At 30.3% G+C, this 13,548-nt stretch overlaps 1 protein-coding gene across 1 annotated transcript; it reads left to right on the forward strand.

Moving 5' to 3' along the window:
- The first annotated feature begins 6,352 nt into the window (after positions 1-6,352).
- On the forward strand, positions 6,353-9,501 carry LOC114713123 (UBP1-associated proteins 1C-like). The gene is made up of 6 exons (XM_028897704.1): positions 6,353-6,534; positions 6,726-6,800; positions 7,396-7,526; positions 8,347-8,815; positions 9,057-9,170; positions 9,252-9,501. The coding sequence occupies exons 1-6, from the start codon at positions 6,448-6,450 to the stop codon at positions 9,318-9,320; spliced, it is 945 nt and encodes a 314-aa protein (XP_028753537.1). The 5' UTR covers positions 6,353-6,447; the 3' UTR covers positions 9,321-9,501.
- The last annotated feature ends 4,047 nt before the right edge of the window (positions 9,502-13,548 follow it).

The following is a 13,548-nucleotide window of genomic DNA, read 5'->3' on the forward strand; positions in this document are numbered from 1 at the left end:
AATATACTCGTATATTAGGACGAGGCTCATGCGTTTGCCAAAAAACGTGTAACAAATTCCCTCAAGCTTCAACTTTTAATATTAGAACTAATTAAAGGATTGAATTTCATTTAAATAAAACATATCAATTCTTTTTGTTTATTATATTTATTATTTTTTTAAATTAACTTACCTAACTTATAAGTTGATATATAGTTTGATAATGTCACACGAAATATTTTAAAGAGATCATGTAACATTTCATATTTGTTATAAATAATCAATTTATTTTTTTTAATCTACCTAAATTAGTTAAATAGTTTTTATATCAAGGATAGATTGTAATATAATAATTTTAACTTATAAGTGAGTTTTTTTTTTAGCATATTTTCCCTAGTTGCATGACTTTGTATATTTTTTTTATGCTTTATATTAATGTTGATTTAAATTCTAAGTCCTTCTGATTTTTGCTTGAAAAACATCAATAGTATATCTTGTAAAAAAGAAATTAAAATTTATTATATTACTCCTTCGGTCCTTATTATAAGACCCCATTTGACTTTTTATTTGGTCCTAATTATAAGACCCCAATCCATTTTGTTTATTATATTTATGCATTTTTTTCCAAAATAATCCTTCTAATAATGATAGTTTTAGCCAATATACTTAATTAGCAAGAATATTTTAGGAATGACAACACTTATTTATTATAAATAACCAACTTAACTTACTTCCTTAATCTCCTCAAAAAAGTCAATTGGGTCTTATAATTAGGACCGGAAGAGTATATCTTTAATAGCTACAACATTTGAAATTGATGGTGGATTGAAATTGCTATTTTGACCATATTAAACAATGCCTTTTTAAAAATTGCTTTTTTGGCTCCACAAAATTGTATTAATTAATGACTTAATAAAGAGTTGAAAAATATAAGTTTGAAAAATTAAACATAACAATACACTCAATCAAATTAAAAAATAAAAATAATTCGTGTTGGCATTGGATTTGAGATTAGGCTGAAAGGAACCCAATATTTTAATAAATATCATACCAATCAACGAAATTCACGTTGATTGGGTCCCCATTTATCAATTCCCTTGTTTTTTTAATATTTAATTAATAATATTTTTAATTATTGAAAGCAACTTTTGAAATGTGCTATAATGCATTTGCCACAGCAATTATGCCCAGCTACAGTTTTAGGACCTGCATAAATTTATATTAAATTTTCTAATTTTAAAATTATTTCAAACACTTTATGGAAAAAAAAAAAACTTCACTTAAAACGTAAAATGGTAGGATTTTATGTCATTTAATTTTTTATATTCTGAATCCTCAAAATAATTTCAAAATATATGATTTTTATAAACGTAACTAGAAATTTTGAATTATGATTTTACCTTAAAGTTATAGTATCAGCCTATTTTTTCCTTAAAAGAATTGGTATTTAAGTAATATTTCGAGCGAAATCATTTTATCCCAAAATATTATTTAACAAAAATGAAAAATAATTTTGACAGAATAAAATAAATTGTACAACTCAGTGAAAGAAATAATTGGTGAAGAATAAAAAGGGAAAGAATAAAGATGCAGGCAAATAGATAAACAAAAGCAGAACCGTCGACAGCTAGATGTTGAAGTATCCATTTCTTTGTTTGTCAGCAAGGAATGCTTTATTATGATTTATATATTACTGTGCCACTATTATATTTCATTCGATTATTATTTGTATTTATTTTAATTAATTTGACTTTAGTTTGGGAAAAAAAATTTGTTGAGATAAGCATAATTCCATGTAATTCCATTTATACACAAACACACATGCACGCACGCATGCATGCAACGCTTACATATGACAGCATTTAATATGCTTCAATAATAACCGTGATATTCAACTCTTCTTTTAATAAATACTTCTCCGGTCCTTAATATAGAATCTAATTATTGAGTTAATTTTAGTCCTAAATATAAAGTTCATTTCTTATATTTATCAATTTTCTCTAAATTATCTTTATGGATACTCCCTCAACTATAATCAAGTAGAAGAGGAAGATGGGGTATTAAGAAATATGATTATAGTATTTTAAGAAAAGGGTGTCACATTTCTTATAATTAACTAACTTACCTAACTTTCTTAATCTAATCAAATTAGTTAAATGGGTTTTATATTAAGAACTGGAGGAGTAGTTATTAGTCTATTTAATTTTAACATTTTTGTCAATTATTTGGGGACACCCAAAAAGTGAATTCGACTGAAAATTTAACTAATATGCATCCGATCAAATAGGTGAACCTTGGGCATTATTTAAAAAAAAAATGTTGAAACATAAGAATACGAATGTCTTTCAGTCAATATAATTTAACATCACAATACGTAATACATAAATTTTACAACATACCACGTCCGGTTCTAATTATAAGACCTTATTTATAAATTATAAATAATATTTTATAATTAGGACCAAAAGCAGTATTATCTTACTCATAAGTTATAAATAATGAAACTCATTTAGAAGTTTCTTATAATATTATCCATCGCATTCAATTATAAAATATATAAAAAAATTTATTGTCAAAATGTACTCAAGGGCTTAGGTCATTAAGCGAGTGAAACTGTTATTTAATTATATACAACATATTTTTAACTACATAAAAATACCTTTTGTTTTGTAAACAGTCAAAAATAGATTACACAGCAACAACAACAATACTCGGACGAAAAATATATTGCACCTCCGACGTTAAAAAAATTTCAAATATACTTAGATAATAAATTTTGTAATGGGAAAATTTTTAAAAAATTTACCAAATATATAGTAGTAAAAGACAGTATTGAGAAATTATAATACTCTTCTAATCCTAAATATAATTTATACTACAAAACAAATTTTATGTTTAAAACATAACAAAAAAATTATAAAATAAGTGGGAGGAAATTAGGAAATAGGAAGACGGAAGTGCCCTTTTTGAGGAGCCTGAATCATTGGAGCGTGACAGCAATCATTGAGCCACATGTCCCCTTTCCAACCACACAGCACTTTTCTTCCCTTTTTTTCCTCTCTTCCTTCCTAAAATATCCTTTATTTATAATCATTTCCTTATTTTAATACTCCCTCTTGTCCCCCATCCAAGCAATTTTTAAAGCAAGCTTTTTGTTTTTGTTGTAGTTTTTTATTTTACAATATAACCTATTTTTACAAGTAATTGCTTTTTGTCCAAAGATCAATTTAAAGAACATTGATTTTTTTAATATATATATCCAAAAAATTTTTTGGTAAAATTAACTTTTTAATAAAATATCATTTAAATATAAATAATTTATCTTAATTTTGATTTGCACAAGTCAAGTGAGATATAAAAGTTAACCTTGTCAACGTTAATTCAAATAAATTCTCAAAAATTTTTAAGTGATCAAAAGGACTGGAAAAGAAAAAAAATATTTAAATTGTTTTGTTAACACCTCCTATGCATAAGTTAAATAGTTAGTGAGACTAACGGAGCAAAGGTATTAAATTTAAAGACGTTAATAGAGCAAAATTAAAGCATTTAATTAAGAGAAACAAACATAAATATGAAACTAAAAAATGAGAGAAAATATAGATAGTCACAAAATAGTTTTTTTTAATGTTTTTTAAATAAAAAAAGGGTTCCTCCTTCCACTTGGGCCTAAAAGAGGAACCCCTTTCAGTCTCATTCGAGTGAAATCGGGCTCAAGTGCAATACAATTCATATGCTTTATTGCTTTATGGGGACAAAATGCGCTCTTTTCCTGTTCATCATGTTCTGTTTCTTTAGATATATATATATATATATATATATATATAATAGATCATATTTTAACTACCTATTTTATACGTGAGAATGAGCCTTGAAAATTAGACATTTTAAGCATAGAGGGTTAGCCTTGAAGCTTTTGTTTCTCTATTTTCAAGTTCCTTAAAAAATTAAGGTTAAAATGCAGCTCCCTCTTTATGGACTAAACCCTACAAAATCATGAAGATGATGATTAAGGAATATTTGATTTTATATTTACAATTTAGACTTTAAAAGATTTATCTCCTGTCCTTTAAAGTTTAGGTTTGTATTATTCAATTCGGATTCTAAACTATTTTAATTTGGTCATTTAGAGCCTAGACTTATGTTACGCAAATCAGACTTTATATACCTATTTTTGATTATTTTACGATAATGCAAGACTTAAATTAAGAAATTTATTCAAAATTTTCAGATCTAACCCCAAACACGAACAATTTGAGCCTCTTAAGAAAAGTCATGGAAATTATGGAACTAAACTTTCGGCCTTCAGCTCATTTAAGCTAATGTGGGTCAGGTAGACCCGTTTTTGAGACAGTCATAAATCCCAAATTCAATCATAAATAAGCTTTCATATATAATTAACAAGTAATCAATGAAGGCTGAGTGTAAATATTTTAAAAAAATAGTCTGGTTACGTGCTAAGATAGGAAGGGCCGATATGGGACCAAGTCTCCCATGAGACGCAGCCAAGCTACCCCAGTGAGCAGTGCGTCACGTTCAAGATGTCGATCATGTTCATATCATCTACTTTAAGCCTTTTCTTTTAATTATTATTCAAAATTTACTCTCAAATGGAAAGATCAACTATAAAATATAAAACATAAAGTTGGAGATAAAACCATAAACATATTGCATAGAAAACCATAAATATAAAATATATTATCTACAAGCAAAAGGGAAAAAAAAGGGAAAATCCCTATTTAAAAATATTAGTGAGGATGACTTAAATTAGAGATAAAGTTTACAAAACAGATATTTTTGTTATGTATACATATTTATCGCATGTTCAAAATAAAATGGTTTCATTACTGTTCGCCTAAGTGGTTCAATGATTGCATGAAATTTTCTAAAAATCAATTATCATATTTTTATTAGCTAGTAATTGATTGATAAATACATTGGTGAGCGCTTTTCTGAGTTTTGAGGTTCATCTTAACTTCTTTTTTTTTTTTAAATATTGTTATCTATCTAATCCAGTTCGGGGTTCATGATTTTCTTTCCCTACAAAGATTTCTTTTCCGGGACTCGAACTTGAGACCTAAAAGAATCTAGCAGGACCTTACACTATTAAATTAACTCTTTGTTGGTTGAGATCCATCTTTAGTGAGGGGGTGTTTGGATATCCTGAAAAGTGCTTTTCAGAAGCATTTTTTCTTAAATCGAGATAAACTCTTCCACATATTTACCTTGTAGACTGTAAAATCACTTCTGAAACTATAGTTTGGTTTCCATCTAAACACCTCCGGAGCCTTTAATATCCAACTCACATTTGGTTTTTGTAAGGTTAAAAAGAATGGGAAAAAAAAAAGAAGTAATGGAGGAGGTAGAGACTAGAGATCCAAGATTGGGACATTGGGATAAAAGGAGGACTGAGGCCAACCATAAAAAGCAACCAATCTTCTATTCTGAACCACTTCATGGCATAGGCAATCAGACAGCTGGGAGCTTACGTTCAATTTTGTCTGTCATTTACGTGATCTTCATCGGGCACATATGCTATTCTTAAATGTGTTTTTTGAGACCATACATACATACATACATATTTCCTACAATGTCTAATTACAATGATCATAGTTATAAATGTAATATATCTATTGTTGCAAAAGAAAAATATTTGTGCATGTTTTGATCTTGGCAATGAAAAATGCAGATTATTTATTTATTTTTCCTTTCAAATAACAATATCATCTCCGTGATTAGTGTCATTAAGTGGATATACTATAGCAATATTTAAAAAAAAAACATATAAACTTGTATCACTTCTGTCCCAAATGTAAATCACTTGTAAAGAAAAATTTTAGTTATAAATAGAAGTTATTTATATATTTAATTCTTATTTTTCAAATTTATCTTTATTTAATTCTTATTGAAAAGTGAGAAAGAAGCTAGATATAAAATGATTTGTAAATATAAAGAAAAAAATCCAAAGAATAAAAAATAATTTTTTATCAATTTAATACATTTCTTTTTTTCCTGCTATCACGTTATGTGAAAATGTGTATTGGCCAAAAAAAATGAAAATGTGACATGTGACTTGTATTAGAGGTGTTTGGATGGAAACAAAATAATAATTTTAAAAATATATTTATAATATACGAAAAAAATATTTATTTTGATTTATCAAAAAAACTTTTTAAAAAAATACTTTTGTAGATTCCTAAATACTTCATAAATATATCCAGATAATAGGTGGGAGCATGGAGACATTCTGGAGTTAAAAGACAGTTAGCAAATGCTTAGACGCAAAACGCCACGTTTGGGGCGGGCGGGTGAAATAACGAATTGGAAGACCGAGGAGTAGGGATACTTCCGTGGCCTGTGGGACACAATTTGGATTTTGGATCCTTCCGAAAACCCTAGCTCCGTTAAACCCTGAATTGGCTGAAACGGAGTCGCCGAGGCACTTGGCATTTGGCAACAAAAAAGTCAGGGATGGTTTGGTTTCAATGCGAGGATTGTGGTGACAATCTGAAGAAACCCAAGTTACCGAATCATTTCAGAACTTGTTCCGCTTCTAAGGTTCTTTTTCGATCCCACTTACATTCTTGTTATCGATTGACACACTGGTTTATTCGTTTGCTAGATTAGATTAATTTCGTGAACGCAGCATATAGTTGGGAAATGAAATGATGAAGCCACTTTGGTTATTTTGGTACACCGACCCTGCTGTTTTGCTTAATTAATTTTTTTTCCCTGACTATATATTGCAGTTGTCATGCATCGATTGTGGAGAAATATTTGGGCAAGACACCGTTCAGCAGCACACACAATGTATTACGGAAATGGTACGCCCCTCTGTATCATAATATTCTTATTGGATCAAGTCGGATAAACAGGAGTCTTTCAGCTACTTCTTTTTCGAAGTGGATTATTGTTCTATGGCAATGAATGAGAACGAAAGATGGTTTTGAATTTGAACCTTTTTGTCCCTTTCCGATAAATTCAAAATCTGGGCGCCTCAAACGGGGTATCTTTAGATTTAGAGTGTCTGAGGATTAGTTCATCTTGGATTTCTCCAGCGTGTGGTCAGGGACGCTTCTATCAAGTTTCCTTTCTCTAGTGATGTTTATTGTTGGTTGCTCCATGGTTGTCCACTATGTGCTCAAAGATCATTCACTCCGTTCTGATTATTGGCATTTGAATTTTTGCTCATGTTTCACCACAGCATTGCCTCATTTTATTCTTTTTGGGCTTTGTTTACTTTTGTCAGCTTATTGATTGAGGTTTGGTAAAGCTTTTGTCCCCCCTTTCTTACTTTTGGCGGTCCTTGGCTTTGATAGTTTTGCTGCGATGTTATTAGTAATTTGATTAAGTTTTATTTCTGGTTTGCCCTTGACCCTCTTAGCTTATAAAGGTAATTTTTCTCACTCTTTAATCCAGGAAAAGTATGGTCCAAAAGGCCAAGGCAAAACTTTGAATGTTACAACTGCCAAACCTAACAATAATAACAAGCAAAAGCCTGAAGTTGATATTCATGTTGGGTTATCAGAAAGACCTCCGTGGTTTTGTAGGTATGCTCTATTGGTTGCACTTTCTATCACCGTGCTATTCAGGGTGTACGTATTGAATAGTTTGTCTACTGAAATGACATTTTAATGTTTTAAAGTATAATGATTTTCCTGGTCTTTATGTTTCCTTGGGATGGGATTCAGGCTTCCTAGTTCCTGTTCTCTGCATGAATTGGCTTGCTACTTATAATTTATTGCACTTTTGGGTTTATGGGATCGTCAAGGTTATAGTTTGAATTGTTATGTGATGTAAGCAGAGAATGTCAAAATGGACAGGAATAGGTGCTAGTAAGTTCAAGGCATCTAATCATGTGCGCTTTTTGTTGCTTTAGGAAGTATTTTACAAAAATCTATGTAAAATCATTTATTTATGCCTATCTTATGAACCAATGCTCTGTGCGAGGTATAGCTCTTTTTAATAGTAGATTTTCAGCCACTAAGGTGGGACCATCTTAGCCAAATAGTAGTTTGCAATCCCTGCTGAGTTGTAACTCAAGGGATGTACGTTTGAGTAGATACCAAGTATACTTGTTGGAATTATGTTTTGTGAATTGATTGCTAGTAAAATGTTGAAATATCTTTTTTAGTACAATTGGCTTCATTGACTTTCTCTTACCTCTTCGTTTAGAATCCACGCAGTTATTAGTTCTATTGCAAAAAACAACTGATTATCTGAAATACCCTTACAGATGTGTCATGTTAATAATTGGGAATTGAATTGTGCCTGTACTTGGTTCCCAGAATCTTAAGTTATTAACTAAGCTTTGTTGCTGGCTGCACTGCTACCAAATTCATTCTCCTTGATTTATTTGTTGCTTTTCAGCCTCTGCAACACAAGAGCTACGAGTAAGCAAACACTTCTTCTCCATGCCGATGGAAAGAAACACAGGGCAAAAGCTCGGGCATTCCATGCTGCAAAGCAACAACCAACTCAGATGGACGCATCTTCTCCGGATGCAAAGCTTCCAGTGGAGCAAGCCTCCAATGATAAGGTCCAACTCAACAATAATGGACAGCAGACAAAATTGCAAGATCCATCTGAACACAATAACTTGAAATCGGGGAATGAAATCTCTCAATCAAATAAAAAGAGGAAATCTGATGTGGCGGAGGATGACCCTAACAGGAAAAAGGGCAGGGATGACAATTCAGGTGAGTTGGGAAATGGGGAAGTAGTTCAGGCTGAAGGAGCAGAGGCTGGGAGAAAAGAAGATCGTTTGAAGAAAGAAACGATGGTTAATGACAAGAAGAACATAAAGTGGAAGAAGTTTATCAAATCAGCGTTGAAATCTGTAAGTATCTGTGGATTCAGAGTGATATGTGTGCTTATTTTGTGTTTTATTTTGGACGATGCGCAGTTCTTATCCTCATAGTGAGCTTGAGATTGTATGCATGGACCTTCTGTCCTCTCCGATGAATTTCCTTTAAATATGCCTTTTCCGAGTGAGGGGTAAATTTTAGCTAATTTAGTTTGCCTATGTTTTGTGCGCCTGTTTGTGCACTTACATGTGCTTTCTTTTTCCTGGGAAGCAGCATCCTGATGGAAAATTGAAGATGAAGAAGTTGAGAACACATGTCTTGAAAGCCTTGCAGGAATCTGGCGTTGAAGTTGATGAAACTGAACTTAGTGAGGCACTTGAGCATAAGGTTGGCCCATTCGATTGTATTTATGTTCATTTATCTCTTCCCAATTACATGTGTTTCTTATGAAATTTCGTATGGTGACAGATCAATTCGAGTTCCAGATTTGCAGTTGAGAAGAAGTATGTGCGGTTGGTGGCCAAGGATGGTGACTAGTTGCAACCTTATAAGCTGGAATCCCTGGCTTTTATTTGGTGATATTTTGCTATTGTTTAGACGTTAATTGATATCGTTTAGAATTGAAAGGAGGCGGGTCCATTTTTGCGTCTAAACCTACTGAGGAAGTGAAGGAGGACGAGGTTGTTTTAATTTATTTTTTAAGCCTCCCCCGTCTCCCTTTACAAAATTTTTTTGCAGGAACAAATTGATTATTATTACGCAATTGTATTCAGTTGTTGTATAAAATGATTTTGAATCACTGAAAGGAAATTTCCTTTATTGTTTATTGTTTATCACCACCATTGTTATGATATTTTTTTATTTTTAAATTCAGTAAAAGTTTAAGATGATTTTAATTAAATGAAGAGCGCAAATAAGTTAAAAAAAAAAAGTCATCATGGCCAGGATATTATTAAATTCTTATCGACTTTTTTTTGGGGGGGGGGGGGGGGGGGGATCACTCATGACTAGGCAAATCATGCGCCCTTGAAATTGAGTTATTGCGTCTTACGCCTTGCGCAATGGCATGCTTCCAAGGGATTACTGACTTGGCCGAAAGTTCCTATATCGATTCTAAAGAGAGAAGTAACATCCGCGTCTTAGTTTCGCTTGATGCATTATATTCCTCTGGTTCTAAATAGGGGATACTTTTTGTAGTGTAATTTTACACTATAAAAAGGATTTTATATTTAAGATTAGAGGAAGACATATTTTTACAAGGATATAAAGTGGAATGAAGTGCTACCGGTAGATATAAAACTCATTTGATTTTTATTTTAGTTTTAAATATAAGACTTCAATTTATTTTTTCTCTTATATTTATTTAATTTTTTTCAAGATAGTACTTCTAATAATAATAGTTTTAGTTCATAAATTTGATTGATAAGGATATTTTAATAAAGACAACACATGTTTATTATAAGTAATTAACTTAATTTATTTTTTTAATTTACTTAAATTAGTTAACTAGATTTTATATTTAGGACTGAAAGTAGTAATAGATATCGTTTCGTCTCGGTAGAAAAAGGAAAATGAATATTTTTCTCCTTCATATCAGAAATAATTAAGCACGAAAAAGCTTTTTGTTTTTTAAATTGAAAAAAGCAGAAGCCTCGATGTAGTTTTCTTAATTCTACATATTTTTCACGTCAACAATATAAACGGATAAACGGGAAAATGGCATGAAAAATGATTGTTGAATTTAAAATTTTCAAATTATGACCTCAAAATAAGAAAAATTCTCCTCTTCATACATGATTAAATAGAGATTTTGGTTTTTTTAAAAAAATTATAAAAATCCCCCTTACTGCCCTCCGGCATATCCAGCATCTTGAACTATTTTTTTCTAGTGTATATCCAGCATCCGAAAGTATTTTGTGATGTATCTAGCATCATAAAATAGTTTTCAGGTGCTTTGAAAGTATTCTTTTGCCTTAAAATGCATTAAAAAGATATTTTAGGGTATTAGACGTATTTAAAAAATATTTCAAAGTGTTGGATGTACTTGAAAAAAATATTTTGGAGTATTGGATGAACCTGAATCCTTAAATGAATTTAAAGGTTAGACTGGTCAACCCGCCATAATTTTTCAACAAGTTCATGCAAATTTGAAAAATGCAATTAACTGTATCAAATCCACAAAATCAAATAAATAATATAGCATAGATGACAAAATACTCCTCCGGTCCTAATTATAAGACCCAATTGATTTATTTGAGGAGATTAAGGAAGTAAGTTAAGTTGGTTATTTATAATAAATAAGTGTTGTCATTCCTAAAATATCCTTGCTAATTAAGTATATTGGCTAAAACTATCATTATTAGAAGGATTATCTTGGAAAAAAATGCATAAATATAAGAGACAAAATGGATTGGGTCTTATAATTAGGACCAAATAAAAAGTCAAATTGGGTCTTATAATAAGGACCGGAGGAGTATGAATATATTATCTACAAAGTAATAATAAAATACAGATGAAAATCATTAAAGTAATAATTATATATAAATAAAATTAATATAAAATTTAACACGGATAAATAACAAAATATTTGAATATCATGACCTCCATATTTGATTAAAAAATACAAATTAGAAAGGCGAATCCACAAGTTAAGTGGGTTGGGCTAAACTTGGTTCATTTTCGAATGGGTTGCAATTTTTACAACCAATCCAAGTTAAAAAGTTAGGCCCATGTACGTTGAAAATTCTATAAATTTAAGTGAAAATATCTTGATATGGAAAACACAGATATTAATTTTTTTTACATATTTTAATTTTTTTGAAATTTTATTTTAATATAAATAATATTTTTGTTTCAATTTCTTAAACTGTTGTCATTGAGAGATTATGAACAAATTCCTTCAAAGACGGCAGTTTCCCTTTTCTATGAATAAGTATAGCTTGAATAAGATATAAAACAAATTAAAGTTGAAAGAACTAAATTAAAACATGAGCCAGAAGACCAGATCTACGTAAGGTTAAAGGGTGTTCTGTCAAAGTGGATTGCAAATCAACAGACCACTTACTCCGCAAGAATACAAGGTTGCCAAATATCTCCTACGAAATCAAGAGTGAAAAATTTAGCATCAAGCATTGTAAATATTGAGCGATACGTCCCAGGTTTTTTTTTCAAGTGCAGAAACCTCAAGACCAGAGTGGTAGGATTTATTCTCATAATAAAATATATTAATTTTTTTTTTGCGAAAAATTTGGAAATCCAAAATAAATGTTTGATAATCAAATGAATATATCTCACAGGAAGTACATGATGTGTGCTCAGCCACAAACTAATGCATGTGATTATTTATTACAAATGTCATATAAACATCTTTGTTTTTGTTGGTTTTGAAATATGTCTTTCTTCTTCAGCTACGCAATGAAATTCATGGGATTCTTAACCAAACTCAGTGGGCTGGTGATACATGAATATCTATACAGGCTGGAGACTTACGAGAGAGAGAAATGGACCCCAAGGCCCAGACATTAGCACTTGTAGAGCAAGGCAAGGAGATGACACGCCTTCCTCTGGGATCCTACGTTGTGTTTTTTGAATCCCATGTCTTGTATTAATTACTACTTATGTTTCTTATTATACTCTCTCTGATCTTAGATATAAGATCTATTTTCACTACAAAATAAATTTTATATTTAGGATTGGAGGAGTAAAAGTTTATTTAACTTTTAATTTGATCTCAAGTATAATACTTTAATCCATTTTTTTTCATATTTACTTATTTTTTTAAAGTAGTCCTTGTAATAATTACACATATTAAAAGTTTCATCAAATGGTAATTCTAACTAATATACATGATTAGTAAAGATATTTTAAGAAAAACAACACCTATTTATAACTAATAATTAATTTAACTAATTTTTTTAATCTTTCTAAATTATTTAATTTTTTTAATCTTTTTAAATTAGTTATCTAAGTTTTATATTGAGAATATGAGGTAGTATTAAGTAGGTAATTGGAGACTCCATAGATACGATTTGATTGCACGGTGATGGTGACGATTCAACGTCAAACAGCACCCGTATTATCTCGCTGCGGCCGCTAGATTCCACAAACTAATGATTATGAAAATCTCCTACCAACCTTCAAATCTGTGGCTGGGTGTTTGTCCCCCACAGTCACCCCTTCTCAACTTGGTCAACAACTTAAATTTAATTAATTACTTTTAAAGATTTTTTATTATCATATCTTGTCCCTTAATACTACTTTTAACTAATTTTTTTTAAAATAAAAAATACAGCAGCTTCTTACATTAAATATAGAATTTTTTTTTTTTTTTGTAAAAAAGTGCTTGAGTTTAGAACTTAATTATACGGTTGAACCGCTTCATGATGTCTGGGTATAGACTTTACGCGTTCTCTCTTAGCAAAATTTGTCCAGTCAACATCCGTTACGCGTTTTCTCTAATTGTTACAAAAAATTGTCAATACAGAGGGGAAATCATTTTGAAGGTATCTATATTTTTTTAATTTTTAATCTCGTACCTATGTGTTTTTTGATTAAATACTACCTTCAGTCCTAATTATAAGAGTCATTTAACTAATTTAAAGAGATTAAGAAAGTAAGTTGAGTTAGTTATTTGTTCTAAATAGGTGTTGCCTTTCCTAAAATATCCTTATTAATCAAGTGTATTAACTAGAATTATAATTATTAGAATGACTATTTTGGAAAAAAATTGAATAAATATGAGAGACAAAGTGAATTGTGGTTTTAT

Source organism: Neltuma alba, unplaced genomic scaffold, assembly GCF_004799145.2.
Source record: "Neltuma alba isolate B1F8T4 unplaced genomic scaffold, ASM479914v2 tig00011419_pilon, whole genome shotgun sequence".
Classification (NCBI taxonomy): Eukaryota; Viridiplantae; Streptophyta; class Magnoliopsida; order Fabales; family Fabaceae; genus Neltuma; species Neltuma alba.